This window comes from Mustela putorius, unplaced genomic scaffold (assembly GCF_011764305.1).
Source record: "Mustela putorius furo isolate JIRA1106 unplaced genomic scaffold, ASM1176430v1.1 tig00537227_pilon_pilon_pilon, whole genome shotgun sequence".
NCBI lineage: Eukaryota > Metazoa > Chordata > Mammalia > Carnivora > Mustelidae > Mustela > Mustela putorius.
In genome coordinates, this window is record NW_025422368.1 from 18,796,595 (window position 1) to 18,816,184 (window position 19,590).

The following is a 19,590-nucleotide window of genomic DNA, read 5'->3' on the forward strand; positions in this document are numbered from 1 at the left end:
ATTCCTCTTCTTCCAACACCCAAGTCCCCTTGGCTTCAGAACTGGAGTGGTAGTATCAGTTTAATACACTGTGGGTTAAATCAGCTGCTGCAGGACAGTTTGGGAAACTAACCATAGCTTTGAGGGCTTTCTGCATATGCACACACACACACACACACACACACACACACACACACCCTTCACAGTTTGACTGTTATATCAATAAACAAATAAACCCATAGTGGTCAGTCTCTAAGTAGTGATCATGGTGGTTGTTGCTTTTGTTTTGGGCTTATACAACATGTGCGATTTTGGAGACTTGTTAGAAGGCTCTATTGTTTCCAGATTCTTGGTTTAAAAAAAATGAAAGCTATTGTGTTTCTTGAATAGCTTTTTTTTTTTTTTTTTTTTTTTTTTTTTTTTTTTTTTTTAATATTTTATTTATTTGACACACAGAAAGAAATCACAAGTAGGCAGAGAGGCAGGCAGAGAGAGGGGAGAAAGCAGGTTCCCTGCGGAGCAGAGAGCCCGACGCGGGGCTTGATCCCAGAACCCTGGGATCATGACCTGAGCTGAAGGCAGAGGCTTTAACCCACTGAGCCACCCAGGTGCCCCGAATAGCTTTTTTTTTTCAGAGACAATTTCATATCAGCTTTTAATTATGCCTAATGATATGAAAACTAGCTTGTACATGAGCTTAAACACAAATTAAAGCTGACTCGATCCTTTGCCGACAGAGTAATAAAATGAAATTACCCTGCACATTGGAAAACAACAGATTTGGTCCCTGTTCAATTCTTCCTGCTATGTGAGCAAAAGATGGAACATCTCAGATACTTAAAAGAAATCTTTACTCATCTTTCTTATAAGTAAATGCTCATATTAAGCTCATTACAGGTTAAATATTTTAAATTATGTTGATATTTGACTTAAGTGAATTCACTTCATTTATTTAATAAGCATTTCTTGAGCGCCTGTTATAGATTGGATTAAAGTGAGGGCTGGGGGAGGAGACATCAAATGATGTTAGTTTTATTTTGCTTAATAACATTAGGAAGATAATGGTGTCATCCAAGCTAGAATTTTTAGTAATATTTAAATCAGCTCAAAGTGTTATCTCCTCCACCTTCTTGTAGTTTTCATTACTATCCTTATAACGTTTCTCTTGTTGACCCCTCAGGCCTTAAGCAGACAGTGGTGTCTAAAGCCCAGGGACAGGATGTTCTGTTTTGCTGGTCTTCTCTGCTTGCTCGATTTGCTTCGGCTCTAAGTCAGCCTTTCTCGACCTTGGCACTGTTGACATTTTGGTCAGAAAACTCTTTGTTGTGGGGGCTGCACTGTAGGACATTTAGCAGCTCCCCTGTCTTCTACCCACTAGTAGCACCTGCCCCTCAGCTGTGACTGACCAAAATATTTCTAAATGTGGCCAAATGTCCCCTAACAAGCAAACTGGACCCTGGTTGAGAACTAGCGTTCTTGTCAAACACCTGACCCTGCCACAAAACAAAGTGAACAAGAAACTGTCCTTCCCCTGCCCGCCCCCCAACCCCCAGGGTGACTCTCCCTGCCTTCAGATGAATTCCTAGTGCCTTCCCTTCCCTGGGTGGCATTAACCTCCTCCACACCCAGGTGAGGATTTTGGACAGGTGCACTGTTCTTTCTGGCTTCTACCAGCCGCTGTTCAACCTTGCATCTGCACTCACTCTGTTCACACCCTAACTTGCTCCATATCTCCACCCACTGATTTATAACCCTGTAACGTGTCTTTAATTATAGAGCTGTGCTATCTCAAGTGATCACTTCATTTCTAAATACAACTTAATGGACTTTCTTCCAGGCTTGTTTAACAGTCACTATTATTATAAAATCAAGCCAACAAATCTCTCTCTCTCTCTTTTTTTTTTCCAGATTTTCTTTCCAAAGTAAACCATAAGTGGCCCTACTCCTTAAGCTTACATCATATTCTTTTGTCCCTGACATCTTGGTCACTGTAAAAAAAAAAAAGTCATTTGGAGCTATCCCAATCAAATTTCTCACGGTATAATCCCTAAGTGGGCACTTGCTGATAGTACCTTGTAATTTTTTTTTTTAATGAATATCCTCATCTAATTGGTTCTGTGATTTGTCCCATTCTACTTAAACTTCTACTTTTACATATGTCTTTTCTTCCGTAGGTAGTTTGCTTTTGAGGTCTTTGGCAAATACACAGAACACAGAGCAATCCTAGGGTCTGTCTGACTTTTTAATCTTCCTCTCTCGATTGAAACACAGATCCTTTTATTCTTTTATGAAATAATGCATTTTAATTTCTTGGTGTTCTCAGAAATTTGCTGATACAAAAATTTCATTTTATAGTGCTGATTCCTGACCAGGAGTACCAAGTTCTGGACACTTCCTAGTCTCAACTCAAAAAACATTTAAAAAAATTGCTAATACAGTTGCTAATTTCACCTCTCAACCACAAGGTGTTCTTTCACTGCTCTTAGTCTGGTCTCTGACTCAGTTCTCACCCCATTCAGTGTTATATTTATATCATAATGTTGTTTATATTGGAATTACACTAAATACGGACCTGGGTTTAAGTCCACCTACTACCACTTACAATATGTACTGTACAGCTTACGAGTTACTTAACCTCTTTGGGCTTCAGTTTTCTCACCTATAAAAGTGAGATCATATTTTTCTTTACTTATTTCCCATATTTTCTTTGCCTTTTTCTGGAGGTTGTGAAAATCAATGGAGCTATGTAAAGAAGGCTTTAAACTTAAAAACTGTATCAATGTAAAAGTTTATTGTTATTACCTCCTGATGACTTTCATTCATCCCCCAGCCCTGTCCAGGCATGCTTAACAACTTCACCCACAGCTCACAGCTTGCTCTTCTTTCAAAATCACCTTAGATTTTGTTTTGTTCATGACACTCTATTTATAGGTGGTGAGTGAAAATAACCTCACATTACAGATGAAGAAAATAAGATATGCAGAAGGAAAATTAAGATAAAATAATGATATACTATGATTCAGCGAACAGTTTAAGTTTTAAAAACACATATAATTATAATATGGTTCAAATTCAAATCAAAATTTTCTAAAAACCCAAGAGTACTTCCTCCAAAAATTATCATTAGAATTTCATTCTTTCAAAGTAGCCTATTTATTTGTTTTAAGATCAGAGAGAGAGCAAGCATGTGTGAGTGTGTGCATGAGCAAATAGGGGGAGAGAGAGAAGCAGGCTCCCCACTGAACCTAGAGCCTGATTCAGGGCTCTACCCCAGGACCCCGAGATCACAACCAGAGATGAAGTGAGGCACTTAACTGACTGAGCCACCCAGATGCCCCCAAAGTAGCCTATTTATTAGTGACATATAATTATACAATTACATTGGGTTTCAAATGAGGACCATAATATCATCAAATATTAAATGGTCATATACCTTTAAATGAATTTAATAATTCATGACTCTTTTAAAGTGGGCTCTGAACTCTTCTGAATTATGAGCAATTACCTTTTCTAATTCTTGATCTTGCCGATTCATAAGTGTTTTCCAGTGTTCATAGAGCTCAACATCTTTGGTCTGAATGTCCTTCAAAGTCCCTTCTCTTAGTACACTTCCGTCTTTCATGGCTATGATCTAAGGAAAGCATATATTACCAGAATTGTGACAAAAAGCCTCAACTGGCCAAATGAATTACTTTTATTTAAGAGAGCATTTCTTAATGTCCCTGTTTATGTATATGAGTATAATATTAAAAGTAATGAAATTTCTCTTAAACCCTTACCCAGTCAGCATGTGTTAGATACTGTAATTTGTGAGTCACAAGAACAAGTGTCCTTTTGTCATCTTGAAGAAATTTCAAAATCCCTTCCTGCATTAAGTGATCACTCAAGTGAATGTCCAGGGCAGAGAATGGATCATCCTAAAACCAGGAAAATGGAGAGAAAAGGAAACAGTTTCTATATTCTTGATATGACCCATTTTTCTAGAAAGTAGAAATAAAAATGAACAAGAGTACATTATCCTTAACAACCAGTTTATACAAAAACAGACTCTGTCTACACTTAAATTGTTGCGAAGAGGTATTCAATTAAAACTTATTTTCTCTTTCACTTTAAAAATTATTTAAAAAGCAAATAATAATATCCCAAGTGTTTGTATTATAATATATAAAACCTCCAAGCTCAAAAAACAACACATCCTGACAACTTTTAACAATAGACCAAAGAAAGAATAAAACAATAATTCCAGTAGTTGAAATGTAGATAATAAAAACAGGCGTAGACTCCAGACCAAGATGGCGGTGTAGGAGAATGCTTAATTTCCCTCCTGCCATGGGTGCTCTGACTATGCAGCTATACACAGAGCAATTCCCTCTGAAGGAAATCCAGAAACTAGTTGAGTGACATCAACACATTGGGAAACTAAAAAAAAAATACCCCATCTAAAAGAGAGTAAAGGCTGAGACACACTCTCACCACAAACCTCACCCTCTGTACAGCACCATACAAATGGAAGGAATCCCCAACTCCCAGCTTCTCTCTGAGAAGTGAAGGATTCGGGCCGTACATATAGAGTAGAGCCCCAATTTTTGGCTGCTCCCCAAGGGACAGGCCCCCTAAATCACTTAGCTTTGAAAGTCAGTGGAGGTTGAATTGATAAGTCCCATAGAAATATAGGAAATGAAAAGCAGTTGCTAATAGGCACATGAGCACTTACCACATTGTTTCTCCAGGACTCCGCATAGAAGAAGCAGGCAAAGAAGCGCCTTACCCAGTGTTTTCCTGGAAGGAATCTGACCGCATACTTTACAAGCTGCTACTGGAGGATCCCACTTCTAATTAGCATGAAGGATCTTGATTATGATCCTTCCTGTAGCCTGAAAGAGCTATTGGACATGTTCCTTGTCTTTTCTTTCCATTCTATTCTAACAATAAAACCAAGTTGCCACTTTCTGCCTGGGAGGAGATTCTCATCTCTAGTGTCCCAATTGTTATGGAGGACACTAAATGTGCTGGCTGCCATCATCTAGCTCTGAGAGCCAACAGGGCTTGCATTCATGAGTCCCGCAGGACTATGGCAAACAAAGAAGCCATTTTTAAATAGGCATAGGAGCACCCCACATGGCTATATGCTCTGGCTCAGTGCGTGTGGACCAGACAAAAATGTTCATCTCCCAATTTCTCCCTGTTTGCTTTTCAAACAGGCATCTTTGTCACTGTAAAAAGGGTTTTGACTAAATATTTTCTCAGCTGCTGCCCGAGGGTCCAACTTCTAATCAGCCTCCATTTAGGTGCTGACTGCAATCCTCCTCTTCAGGACACTGATGGGTCATAGCCCACTACCAACCACTGGGAATCAGTAAGAATAAAGACAGAAGCTCGGGCAGTCACAAAGTTCTGAGAGGCAACCAAGAGCTTGGGTTAGGTTGAATGATGAGGTTCATCGCCTACAGGAGACCAGTCCGTCAAGACTGGGAGAGCTGTCTACTTTACTAAGGCACAGAAGGCAACACAGAGAGTCATGGGAAATTAAGAAACAAGAGAATATGTTCCAAACAAAGGAACAAGATAAATCTCCAGGAACCAATCTTAATGAAATGGAGGTAAGTGATTTATCTGATACAGTGTTCAAAGCTCACATAAAGATGCTCGCTGAGGTTGGAAAACAAATGCAAGAATAAAGTGAGAATTTTAACAAAGAGATGTAAAATCATACCAAACAAAAAATCATAGTGTTAAGAATATAATAACTGAACTGACAGTTTCCATAGAGGACTTCAACAGATAACTAGATTAAGAGGAATAAAAATCAGTGAACTAAAGACAGGGTAGTGGAATTAATCCAGTCAGAAGAACAAAAGGGAAAAAGCATGAAAAAGACTGAAGATAGCTTAAGGGACTCATAGGACATCATGGAGAAGAGCAATATATTCATTTAAGGGATCCCAGAAGGAGAAGTGAAAGAAAGGGGCAAAATGTTTATTCAAAGAAATAATGGTAGAAAATTTCCCCTACCTGGGGAAAGAAACAGACATTCAGATCCAGAAAACACCAAAAGTACCAAAAAAGATGAACTGAAAAAGAGCCAAACTAAGACACATTGAAATTAAACTGTCAAATTTAGGCAAAAAGAGAACCTTAAAAATAATAAGAGAAAAACTAACGTGCTACATACAAGACAATGCCCACAAGTGTATAAGATTTTTCAGCAGAACCCTAGCAGGCCAGAAGATAAAAGGGTGGTAATTCAAAGTGCTAAAAGAAAAAGAAAAACAAAAACAAAATTCTACCAAACAGGAATGCCCAGCAAAGTTGTGCTTTAGAACTGAAAGAAAGACAAAGAGTTCTCCAGGCAAAGACAAATTGAAGAATTTCATCATCACTAGACTGCCCTTACAAGATATGTTAAAAGAGTTCTTCAAGGTGAAATGAAATGACACTATGTAGTAAGAGGAAAACAAATGAAAGCTTAAGACTCACTAATAAAGATAAATACATAATTAAGTTAGAATACCCTAATATTTTAACAGTGATAGGTAAATCAGTTAAAATTCTAATATTAAAGTCAAAAGAGAAAAGTATTAAATATTACTATAACTGCAATACTTTACTAGTATATAAATATAAATAAATATATATGTATAAATATATCAAATTACATGTTGTACACTTTTTAATTAACACATAATGTATTATTTGCCCCAGGAGTACAGGTCTGTGAATCATCAGGCTTACATATTTCACAGCACTCACCATAGCACATACCCTCCCCAATGTCCATGACCCAGCTGCCCCCCCCCCCCAGCAACCCTCAGTTTGTTTCATGAGATGAAGAGTCTCTTATGATTTCCTGATCCCATCTTGTTTCATTTTTTCCCTCCCTACCTGCCATGAACCCCCGCCCTGCCTCTCGGATTCCTCATATCAGAGAGATCATACATTTTAAATACATCTTATTTGTCAAATATACTTCAATTAAAAAAAGAAATTTCAGGTGGAGTCTGACTCTAGCCAAGTTAACTACCTTGCTAGAACAAATCAACCATCATCACAAGAAAATATGAGAATTTAGAGGCTCTACAATATATCACCTACAATATCCAGGATACAGAAAAAATCAACAGATATATAAAGTAATGGGGAGGTTTGGGCCATAGTCAAGAGAAAAAGCAGTCAGTGGAAACTATGACTCAAGATAAATTAATAGCTATTTAAACTTATTATAAACATATTCAAGGACTTGAAAATATATTGTAAAAGAAGCATAAAAATATTAACTGAATCAAATAAAGTACTTAGTACAGTACCATGTAAAAAACACTAAACAAATGATAGCTATTATTATATTATCAGTATTAATAGTAGTAACCACAAGAATATTCTACCTACCACTGAGCTGACAAATTCCCAATTGTCTTGGGAAGAAAGGAAGTTTGTTTGTTTGTTTTTAAAGATTTTATTTATTTATCTGACAGACAGAGATCACAAGTAGCAGAGAGACAGGGAAGCAGGCTCCCCACTGAGCAGAGGGGCCGACGTGGGGCTTGATCCCAGGACCCTGGGATCATGACCTAAGCCAAAGACAGAGGCTTTAACCCACTGAGCTACCCAGGCACCCCAGAGAGGAAGTTTTTATGTACCAGTTAAGACATTTAGAAAATAATTTAGGAAATAATTGACTGGTGATGACATTCCTATTAATTATTTCAACATACATTTTATTTCTATAATGTTAAACACAGCATCAAAGTAGATACTTGATGTTTTGGAATCCTTAAAAGAAGAAATCTAGAAACTACTAGAGAAAACGTTTCCAGAAAACTAGGAATTAAGAAGCAAAGTGACATGCAGGTAGGATGGTGAATAGATACATAACCACCAACTGGAGCACCACTCATAGCAGGGATGAGAGAAACTCAGGGACAAGGCAGTAGAAAACAGTAGAGGTTTCTGGTGAAGAACTGGGAAGTGATTGGAATAATGAAAAAGGAATACATCAATGTCTTCATCATCATACTTATTTCTTTGTTGCTCCTCCATACATGCAATATGAAACAAATGTTTACTTTGCCTACAGGACCAAAAAAGAAGTCCACTCATTCTACTGGTTACATACTGAAATACTTAAAAATTACGACTAGGGAAAATTTTCTAAACAATTGAGTAAGCACAGTCATAGTGTGTATAGAGATAAATTTCATTGGCTAATTATCTGGACAGTGAAAAACAGAAACAATTTCTATTGAGATAGAAATTAATATCTGGAAGTTAGAATAAATGTGTGTATGCAGTCATTACACTAGTGATACAATTAGCTCATTAATTTCATAAAGTCTCCATCAATCTCTGCCTGCCTTGACAGAAACTATTATAAGCAAGATGGCTTTATTAAAGTACTTAGGAGAAGCATGTATGAAAAGGAAATATTAATGAGGCACTCAGATAGTTAAAGGGTGATTTAAAATTGTAATAGCTTTTTAAAAATCAGGGGCACCTGGGTGGCTCAGTTGGTTAAGCTTCTGCCTTCAGCTCAGGTCATGACCCCAGTGTCCTGGGATGGAGTCCCACATTGGGTTCCCTACTCAGGAGGGAGCCTGCTTCTCCTGTCTGCCACTCCCCCTGCTTGTGCTCGCTCTCCTCTCTGGCAAAACAATAAATAAAATCTTAAAAAAAAAATCAGTCTACTGATTTCATAGTGATGAATAAAGAGGTGATTTAATTTATGTCCTCAAATGGCTTTTATTGGAATACATTTAACAACAGAGAAATGCCTATTGTAATGTCATTTATTTAAATCATTTAAATGATGCAAAATATTGGACAATGTGATATTTCAGTTAATAAAATGGTATCATTATACAGACACATACATATACCCATATATATCTTAATTGTGTGTATATATATTTCAAACATGGTTATTAAACAAAATGGGCTTAATGACATAATTGTCTTGATCGTCCTGAAATTTCTTTCAATGACCTGTGAGATACTTCAAAATCTTTCAGAACTCTGGATCATCTTAATGACCATTATTTTTGAAATGTTCCAAGAAGAAGAATGAATAGGAAGATTGAATTAGCTTTTTAAAAAAAAATTTTTTTTAAGGATTTTTATTTGAGAAACAGAGAGACAGCAGGGGAAGCAGTAGGGAGAGGGAGAGGGAGAAAGAGAAGCAGTCTTCCCTACTGAGCAGGAAACACAGTGCGGGACCCCATCCCAGGACCTGGGCATCATGACCGGAGCTGAAGGCAGCTGCTTCACTGACAGAGGCATCCAGGCTTTCTGAATAAGCTTTCTATGTTTTGCATGGCTATACCTTTGGAAAAAAACAAATATATTCACTGATATACACAGCACATTCCATAAAGCTTCAAAAATAACTAATATCCTTGATACATCATTAAGCTGTTTCCATTTGGCTTTGATATGTGATTAAGTTTATTTAAGGCAAAACATAAGATCATCCAAGTAATTATTTACACAAGGTCCTTAAAAATAGGAGTAGTGTCTTTTTCTCCTTTGTTTCTTCTACCCATCACAGAAGATGGCACTGAGGACATTTACAAACTATGAATGGATGGAAAGAAGGAGGGAAGGAAGAAGAAGGGCTAGAAAAGGGAAGAGAGAGATGGAGGATGGGAAAGAAGGCAGGGAAGGGGGAAAGGCAAAAGGAAAGGGAAAATAGGACAATATCGGTAGCAATTTGACAGTAATGTATAGTTTTTAATACCAGAGAATCTTATCTGATCAGAAAAACAAAACTCAACAGACATGCTGTCCTAGCCAGACTTTGCCACTCACTAGTCATTAGTCCTTGGGTAAGATGCTCTATGCATACGTTTCTTCATCTAACATGGGGATACCGTCTACCCTCACAGCACACTCATAAGAATCAGATGGGATAACACTGAGTGCTTTGTGAGTTTTTAAACAATGGAAGTGTTAGATATCATTTTGAGATAATTATTAAAACACATCAACAGAGATATTTTGCTGCTAAAATATTATTCAATTTTAGGTTGCAATAAAGTATATATAATATTTAGATCATAAAATCCAATAGTTTTTAAGGTTATCTGAGCTGACCAGAGTACATCTGGAACACACTTTTTCAAGGGACTCTGAAGAACACTATTATATCCAGGATTAAGAAAAGTTAGAGAAATTATATTACTGTGGAAGAATTAAAAATACTAAGCTTGCTTAGCTTAGAGAAAAGTAAAGTAAGGTGAATTGTGGAAATAATATTAAAATATTGATTGTGGATGAAGAAAAGAAATAATGCTGTTGCAGAAGCAGAAGGAAAACCAATTAATGAAAAATCCACAGATGCAAATTTTAATCACATCATAACTTTCCAATAAGAGTTATCCGTGGTAGGCAGAATAACAGCCTCCAAAGATGTCCTAATTCCCAGAACCTGTAACAATGTTACCTTACATGCTAAATGGGACTTTGCATATATGATTAAGATTAAAGACCTTGAGATTGGAAGATTATCCTGGATAATCCAGATAGGTCCAAACCAATTACACAAATCCTCAAGAGCAGAGAACTTTCCCAGTTTGAAGGGAGGAAATGTGACTAGTAAAAATGGCCAGAGATACAAAGTTGCCGGCTTTGATGAGGAAGGAAAGCAACCATGCGCCTAGGAGTGTGGGCAGCCTCTAGAAGCTGGAAAAGGCAAAGAAATGGACTCTCGCCTCAAGCCTCCAAAAGAGAACACAGCCCTGTTTACAAGAATTTTCACTCAGTAAGATACATATTGGACTTCTAATTTACAGAACCATCACATCATATTATTACTTAAATCACCAATTATGGCAATTTGTCATGGCAGCAGTCGGAAATTTATACACTGACCAACAAGGAAAAGGTCATCTTGAAGTTAAGCAATCTGTCTTCAGAGAGAGTCATCAAAAAGCTCTTAGAGGTGATGTGTGAAAAGTAATCCTATAATGAATGGATATGGGAATCTACAATGTTAATGCTATGACTTCTTTGAATTCCCTGGCTCTACAACTGAAATAAGTAAGGGTCGTTAAACTGAAGGCAATGGAATGAACAGGGATAGAATACTACACCCAGAGAATCTTGGTTTCTTTCAGATTCCTAAGTCATTTGGTCTTCAGGTGGTTCAGGCATTAACTGATCCCAAGACTCAAGAAGTCACTTCCAGCTGTGGGTCTATCCACTGTGAAAGGGATTTACAATTACATAAGTTACTGCTAGATCCTTCTATGATTTTAATGGTGTATTTTTCTGGAAAATTTTGGGGACAGGTATTCTTAGGGATATTAACCTGAAGCAAATTCCAGTGTGTCTAAATTCTGTCCCCAGCAATAGATACAAATTTAGTGGGAAACTCTAAAACCTACTTTTTGAAGAGCTTCTCAGTATTAGGTAGAATGAAAACTCTAAAGTAAGTCTGGAAACCAGATTTATAAATGGTGAATAACTACACAGAAGAAGGCAGGGGAAGGAAACATTTACATAGTCTGCTAATCTCTTATATACATACTTGTAAGTTATTTTAGCTACCTCCTACTGGAGGAACCAAACTATAGCAAAATTTGTAATCAACATAATCATCAAATTCTGTTTATGGATCCATGGATAGAACCAAGTTTTTTACCCAGGATATACATGAGAATCATCCAAGGAGCTTTTTAAGACTCAGACTCTAGACTCTATGTTTATAAATTATAATTTAGTAGGTTGAAGGTGGTACCAAAATTTCTATATTTTTCGAAAGCTTCACAGTCCAAGGTCATGCACAGCCTGAATTTCACACCACAGGAATGGAGTACTATGCATACTTACCCTCTATCCACCAAGAGTGCATCTTCTAATCCCTTTTTTGTCAGCAAATATAAGTGAGAAGACATATGAACCTGTCCAGTTGATCCAACACCATACAGACTTTTTCATTAATGATTCTCGTGGTTATGAATCTTATATAAGCAACAATTCAGGGCACCTAAGTCACTTGGATTCCAATCCAGATACCCCAACTTTCAGACTTATATGTTGATCTGGTTTGTACTATGGGATTCAGTTTCCTTTATATTCTTTAAGATTTCAGAAGTTAAACTGTCTTTCCTTTAGTCGCTTGACTTGTCTCTAAAGGCTCATTTGTCCGGAGGGAAAAATGAAGTAGAAATAAAGGCATATTCTCACCAAAAAGACAATGTTGGTATTTTGATAGAGAGCTCGTGCCACACAGATTCTTTGCCTCTGACCCCCACTCAGGTTGATGCCCTAGAGAAGAAGTAACCATAAGCATCCACCCTTTCCAGTAGTAATCGATCTATTGTTTACAAATTTTCTTTAAAATACAAACTTCTTTTTTAAAAAAATCTTAAATTAATGGTAATTTATTAATTAAATTGTGATAACAGTGGTGAGGTAAAATGAAAATTGTCAATTTTCTGTTCAATACTTTATAATTACATTAATACTTTTTAAAGTGCTAGTCAATACTTAATAATTATGTTAAGATGATTTTTGACTGGTACCATAGATCCTTTTCTCACTCTGAGAGATAGCTCTGCTGTACAAAAGCATCAATAACCAAGCACGTGGTGAGTCGACTGCTAAACACAGCAAGTAACTCCAAAATTTTTACTAGTTTTGTGAATTGTGTCTGTAGTTTACTTCATACATACTTCTTAAATTTGATACTATCAATTATGTTCAACAGAATTATAATTCTGTTGCAATACATTTTATAATCAAGTTCTAATTATAAAACATTTTGAACTACGCTGAGCACTTAGTATGTGCTAGGCTTGTGTGAATGCCTTTACATTCCTTATTTCTTTTATTCCTTATAGCAATTGCAATATATGAGTAGCATTCCCTTTACACACTAGGAAACTAAGGAGTCCATACTCATAGATATCATACTGTGCTGCAATCAAGAAAAGGCATTAAGAGCACTGGGTGTTATATGCAAACAATGAATCATGGAACACTACATCAAAAGCTAATGATACAATTTATAGTGACTAAGATAATTTAAAAAAAAAACACACCAACTACAGAGTTACACAAATCCCAGCTACACCACTAACTGGGCAAGCTCTTCAACTTTTCACCACTTAGCTTCCTTAGTTGCAATACACAGCAAAGAGTACACCCGTCTAACAAATTTGCTATAAACATAGATAATGCATAAAATTTATGCCCAGTACTTCAAACCTAAGAGGGTCAAAAAATTTTAGCCAAAATTGTCATAAAGATTGTATAGAGGCATAAATATTTTTTAGCTGCCCAGAATAGTACGATGTCATCATAAAACAGGTTTACACAAAGGAAAAAAAGTCCACTTTAATAGATTAAATAGATGTTAACAAGAGTGGAAGAAGTTGGAAGCAGCCTCAATTTCAACTCCAAGTAAGTAAAAATGCATTTGATCAAAGACAGGAACTGCATATTCCTTAAGAACTCTCTAGTAGCTAGCACAATGTTACATAGCTGGTGGTGACCCAACAAATACTTCAGAGTGGCATTAAAACTCCTGTGCTCCTGTTTCTGGAACTTGTCACTAGGACAAGGCACAGCTCCTATGTTCTCAGATTTCATTATGCTCCATTAAAAGTGAAAGACAACCAGAAGACTTTTCTAGATTTTTGTTTATTGTTTAATTAAACTATACATAGCTCACCCTCTCTCCAATTTCAGTTTGGTCTCCAAAAGGTAGTAAGTCAATATCTGGCTGAAGAGAACAGGCATCTGTAACAGCTTTATACCTTTGGGAGAAATTATTTTGATTTTTTAGGTCATTATTAATATACTGCTCATAAAGTAAGTCCCAGGTTCAATGTCTTAGAAGCCAAAATAAAACATTTGTTGAGCAATTTAGTACAGATTAACCTCAATGGTAGGTTTATGGATATAAAGATAATTAGATATTGGTTCTCACTCTGAGAAAACTACTAAATGGAGAAGACTGATAAGCATATAATAAAATAGATCTCCTTAGGCACTACATCAGAGGTAGGTTATAATGATCCTAGAATACATAGAAATGGCTGACCACTTTGAGAAGTTAGTGACAGCTTTGCAAAGGAGGCAACACGTAAACTGTATCCAGATAGATGAGTTGTAATTGGCCAGGAAGAAAATGAGGAAAAGGAAACTTCACGAACTGCGTGAAAGTGAAAAGGTCATAGTGCCTTTTAGGGACAACAGGAAACTCTCTAGAGCTGAAACAGGTTGTGGGTGGGTGTCTGTGCATATGGTCTGCCTGCAGAAAGGAGCAGAAACGGAAAGGGTTGAGGACTGGTGATACACAAATAGATCTAAGGCTGGGACTAGAAAGGATGAATTGGAAGTTTAGGGAAGCATGGATCTAGGGAATGCTGGGGAAAATATCCAGAGTTTCACTTTCTCAATCATCTAGTCTTAAAATATTAAAAAGTCATTCTTGAATAATCCTTCTTCTCCTTGCTCTTACTTTTCCATTCTTATTCTAGAATGGTTTTCTGTCAACTGTCTCTTCTTTTCAGTTTCCGTAGTCACCCCCGAGTGCAGGCAATGAACGCTGCATGCCGGGACGATTATTCCAATAAACGTCTAAAAGTCTCCTCGCTACGAATTCAGATTCATCCTGTATGTATCTACCATTACACTTTCAGATTAAACATCACATTTACTTTGTTATTCCCCTTTCAAAAACTTACTGTGCCTCCCAGAATGCACTGAATTATATCCAGTTGGCTTTTAAGGCACTCCACTACATCACTTCAGCTTTTGTTTATAGTCTAGCTTGCTACTGTCAGTACACATAAGTCCTTTTCTGACTTTCGTTCCCCAGGCCCCAAGAGATCCTATGAAATTTAGGTTCATCCTCCCACACTATCTGCTTTCCTCTTCCCTCCTCTCCTTATGTCTTTCCAGTGACCTAATTTTTTTTTTTTGTAAACCCATTGATTTTTTTGTCAAATAAGTTTTTGTTACTCTAGCAGAGCCTCCATTACTAAATAAGTTGATCTCCCCTGACCTAATGCTTAACTTTCAAGGTTCGAGGTGATGGCTTCAGGTAAAGGTTATGCCTTTGTGCACTCTGGTGGTATTTAAAGATGGTTGAGAGATGGCATATTCTGGCCACTCTCCGTAACTAGACCTCTCAGATCCCACATTCTTCCTCATCTTTACACTAGTAACTTTCCTTCTGCTCCTTGGATTTTTCCTTCTACTCACCAGTAACCTCAGTAACTCCCCTGCCCCGTGCCCCCAATTCCATTTCGGCTGTTTAGTTTTGGTGTACAAGTTGTTCTCAATAAATGTATAGGATGGGCTGAGACTTCCAGTAAGACTTCTCTTTAAAATGTTGACTCAGAAGACCTTACAGTGGGGGTGGAAGTAGGCAACCAGGGAAAAAAGGAAGTCATGGCTGTAAACGTTGCAGAAACCATGAACCAAACGTAAGGATTAGAAATAGTTGCTCATTTTCATTCTAAATTTTATGCATTCAAAATTACCTCTGTTTGTTGAAAGGACTTCCAAAGGTGATATTTTCTTCTACTGTAGCATTTAATAGCCAAGGTTTTTGAGCTGCATACGCCACAGAATACCTGTTCCTACTGGAAAATGAAAAAGAAAAACAAAACCCCAAAATTATACAAGGGTGTTGTGCTGTGTGTATTTTAGCAACACTAAGGAAAATGGAAGTTGGTAAAATATCTCAGACACAGAAATGGAAAACTTTCAAGAAAGAACATGTTAATAACCACCAACCTTATTATTTAATGGTTAAGTATTTCACCTAAATTAAAAGGACTTGAACTTAATCAAAATGTCTCCCAATGTGCAAAATTTGATTTTGCTATGCTAAAGAAGTGTTTAAATAAAATGAAAATTTACTTTCTAAAATGAGTGTAATTTTTAAAATAATTTAAAAAAAATCAATAGCAACACGCTCTCTGTGATAGCCACAGAGATTTTACTTTTTACTAAAAGCACTTTACATAACTATTAGTTTAATATGCAGACCTTAGAGAAAGACATGAATTGGTACTGTGTCTGTGGCTTAATCATGTTAACATATTTTAAGGTAATAGATAACATTTAATTATTTCCAAACAAAGAATAATATATTGAGGATAAACTTCAACACTGAAATAACTACACATTTAAAAAGTACATATTTCAAAACATATTGAAATAGTTTATTTTTTAAAAATTGTAACCTCTTTCTCCTCCCCCATTTTTTTTTCGCTTGCAAATTCTACCAGATGTCTACACATCAGACTTTAATTTGCAATAACCAGGAAAATACATGTGAGTTGAAGATAAAGAAGACAATGGGATTGGGGTAGGAAAGGGATCAGCTTAAAAGTCAAAATTCACAGTTAGTTCATGGTCTGTAAGTAGTAATTAAGGAATCAAGGTTAAAAGATAGTAAGATTAAGAAAAGGAATAATTAGAAATGCTCAGTAATCATCCTAAAACATTATGTCTTAGGAGTTTAAAAGACATGTTGATGATACACAGTATACTAGTAGTCTCTTAGATAACCATATATGTAGTAAAACAGTGGTTCCCAACTTCTGACATGCCTGCTTCCCTTCCCCGCACCCAGTCTTCCCATCTCTAGCTTAGGGACAGATCCCATCATTGTTGAACTCATAAACAATATATATATTCTTGCTTTTTTATTTCATGAAGTCCCAAAACCAATTTGCTAAGAACAGTTTGAGTTTCAGCCAAAGTTGAGACCTCTGAGACTCATGGAGAAGAAAATCTTGACACAATGAGCCATTTTGTTTGACAAGTTAACTTTTTTTAGCAGCCTATAAATGTTGGGAACCACTGCTATTGGAAATATGTTGGCACATTTTAATAAAAACTTCATACAATATCAGAATGAATAAAATGACCAGGAGTAAGAGATTATAAGTAAAGTCTGAGAAAGAAAGTTATTTTTTATTAAACGCAGATTAAAATAGAAATAATACCTTCTGGTTGCTTCAAAAGAAGGTTCAGATTCATTTACACTGCAAGTATGGCAAACAATGTTCATTAATTATGAAATATAAATATAGAGTGAATCTGTGCATATATTGGGTAAGAAATAAAATAAATGCATATCATATTAAATAACTGTTTCTCTCCCAAATGGGATTTGACATTATTTTAAAGACAAACCAGACAGATGATAATTTTCTTTTATGTCTTCATCAACAAGGAAATAATTAGTAGGCTTCCAAAAGATAGACAGCACTGTCCTATTACATACAAAATCTGGGTTCATACAATGATCTGGGTTCCACCCCAACTCTTTTCCAACTAGCTATATAAATTTTTGTAATCTTCCTAGAATAGTTTCTTAGTCTATATAAGGATTTGGTATCTCCAAAACCTCCCTATCTTTAAAATTCAAATTATTTATTATTATTATTATTATTATTATTATTATTATATTAAATATTTTATTTATTTACTTGGGGTAGCACAAGTATTATTTACTTGATAGCACAAGCAGGAGAAGGGGCAGAGGAAGAGGGAGAAACAGTCTCCCCACTGAGCAGGAATTCCCATGCAGGGCTTGATCCAGGGAACCTGGGATCATGATGTGAGCTGAAGGCAGCTGCTTAACTGACTGTGAGCCACCCAGGTGCCCCTAAAATTCAAATTTAATCTATTTAAGTTCCTAATTAACAACCCTACACCTACACCATGAAAGGAAGAACATTTGGGGGGCTCTAAACTTAAAAGGTTTAGATACAGCCTGGCTCTTAAGGAACTGGTGAGAAAAACAGACGTGTATAATAGGTCAAACTGCAGCATTTGGGTATAATTATTGTTTGATATGATTCATGTACAAAGAGATGTTTGTCTAAAAACATTTAGTTAAAAAAATAAAAACATTTAGTTATGTCTATGTTATGGGGGAAAAACACCTGTGAGCATTTTACTGTTCTGATTCTTAATAACGTAATTGAATTCCATCCTTCTGAAAGACCTGAATTCTAAAACTACACACAAAATTAAAGTCCAGTGGAACCCCTAAAATAGATCTGATTTGGCTTTGGAAAGCATCATATGCTTTTTTGAAGAAAGTATACCTAAGTATGTTGCCTGGTGATCTTTAGCATTAAGCTACTAACGATAAGATTTTCACACATGCACATTGTTAATAACATCTTGGTATGGTTAATGGAGGTAGGAAAAAACTCTCTCAGACTAAAAAATTCCCTCTCACTAATGATTATTCCCTGACTTAATTTACTCACACATACACAAAAAATACAATTTCCTCTAAGTGAGAGTTCCACATAGTATGCTTTAGATATCAAGAAATTTGATTTCTTTTATGGTAAAAAGCTAATGACTGACCTCAATGGTTTTAGTTAATTTGAGCAAGACGGAAAACAGATGAAGAGAAGCAGGTGTATGGCAGAAATTAATGCATTAATTTGCCTAATGGCCATTCAGCCAGAAGTGCCAATTAGAATCATGAAAATGCTCACCAGATGTTTGAAAATGTCAGCCCAAATTGGACATATGAATTTGGAAGGCATCAAATTTTTTTCAATTACTATTCATTAAATTGCAACTATATTTATTCAATATCAATTTTGAAGTATTTACTGATTACCTCCCTAAGGAAAGAAAACCCAATCCACATTTGGCAAACCAGGGTATACAGCGAAGTTGCTGCCAGAGGGGCAAGCAAGAGTGGGGTAGATGAAGTAAAGATGAAGAGTATTTTAGACCCATTAAAACACATACTGGATGGCCTTGAGTTATCCTGGCCTTATGAGGAACTGATGTAAATTCGAAATGACTATAATGTGGGTGTAAACGGCAAGTGAAGAAAAGTATGTAGTGAACTTAAAAAGCATGCACAGCCAGAGAGCAAAGGGGCTTGTAAACCATTTTCAGAGTTACTGAATTTGTCTTCAGAACAGAAAAATACTGAAAGGGTTTAAACAAGAGGGGGTGAGATAGGTTCAGTTTAGAAATATCACTCTGATTGCAGAATGTACCAAATGAATTGGAGGACCAAGACCGACAGAGAGACCACTGGAAGTGGTCAGTAATGGAGATACGAAGGCAGTGCTTTGAATTAGAGTAACGATGAATGAATGAAGAGAAGTGGACACCTTCAAAGATACCTAGGATTATGTGACTGACAAGGAGGGAGGGGATGCGGGAGAGGAAGAAGTTGTGGACAGGAAACACAGACGAGGAAGTGCGTATGCTGGGGGAAGATAGCAAATTCAATATCAGACACATTCTACTTGAGGTACCCAAGGGATATCTGAATGACCATAGCTAGGAAGCAGAATGTGAAGCTCAGAAGAGATAGCTGGTGAACAAATGAAGACTTGGTGGTGATTTTCCCTCCTAAGACATGCCTTAGATATCAAGGGCTTTGGATTCCTTCCTTAATTAATGAAAAGTCAATAAATGACTTCCAACAATTATAGCTTGTTTCATAATAGAACACAGGTACAAGACCAGATAGAGGAAGCTAAATTCATAGGAAGCTATCTGATTGCCTGGCGAGTATATACGGAGGCAGAAATGAAGGCAACAAAGCCAGAACCTGAAAAACAGTACTATTTAATAAATGGCGAAGGAAGAGAAACCTGGAGA

At 36.5% G+C, this 19,590-nt stretch overlaps 1 protein-coding gene across 11 annotated transcripts in view; it reads right to left on the bottom strand.

The window, feature by feature from the left end:
* ABCC9 (ATP binding cassette subfamily C member 9) overlaps nucleotides 1-19,590 on the bottom strand; it is a 157,526-nt gene that overhangs the window by 47,812 nt on the left and 90,124 nt on the right. For 10 of the 11 annotated variants that reach the window (XM_045072907.1, XM_045072908.1, XM_045072902.1 and 7 more), the window contains 6 exons: nucleotides 16,944-16,982; nucleotides 15,468-15,569; nucleotides 13,649-13,733; nucleotides 12,160-12,240; nucleotides 3,759-3,896; nucleotides 3,485-3,610 (listed from right to left, as the gene is read on the bottom strand). In XM_045072907.1, coding sequence (XP_044928842.1) covers nucleotides 3,485-3,610; nucleotides 3,759-3,896; nucleotides 12,160-12,240; nucleotides 13,649-13,733; nucleotides 15,468-15,569; nucleotides 16,944-16,982 — 571 coding nt within the window. The remainder of the gene's footprint in view (nucleotides 1-3,484; nucleotides 3,611-3,758; nucleotides 3,897-12,159; nucleotides 12,241-13,648; nucleotides 13,734-15,467; nucleotides 15,570-16,943; nucleotides 16,983-19,590) is intronic. The other variant, XM_045072912.1, reaches the window with a different exon arrangement.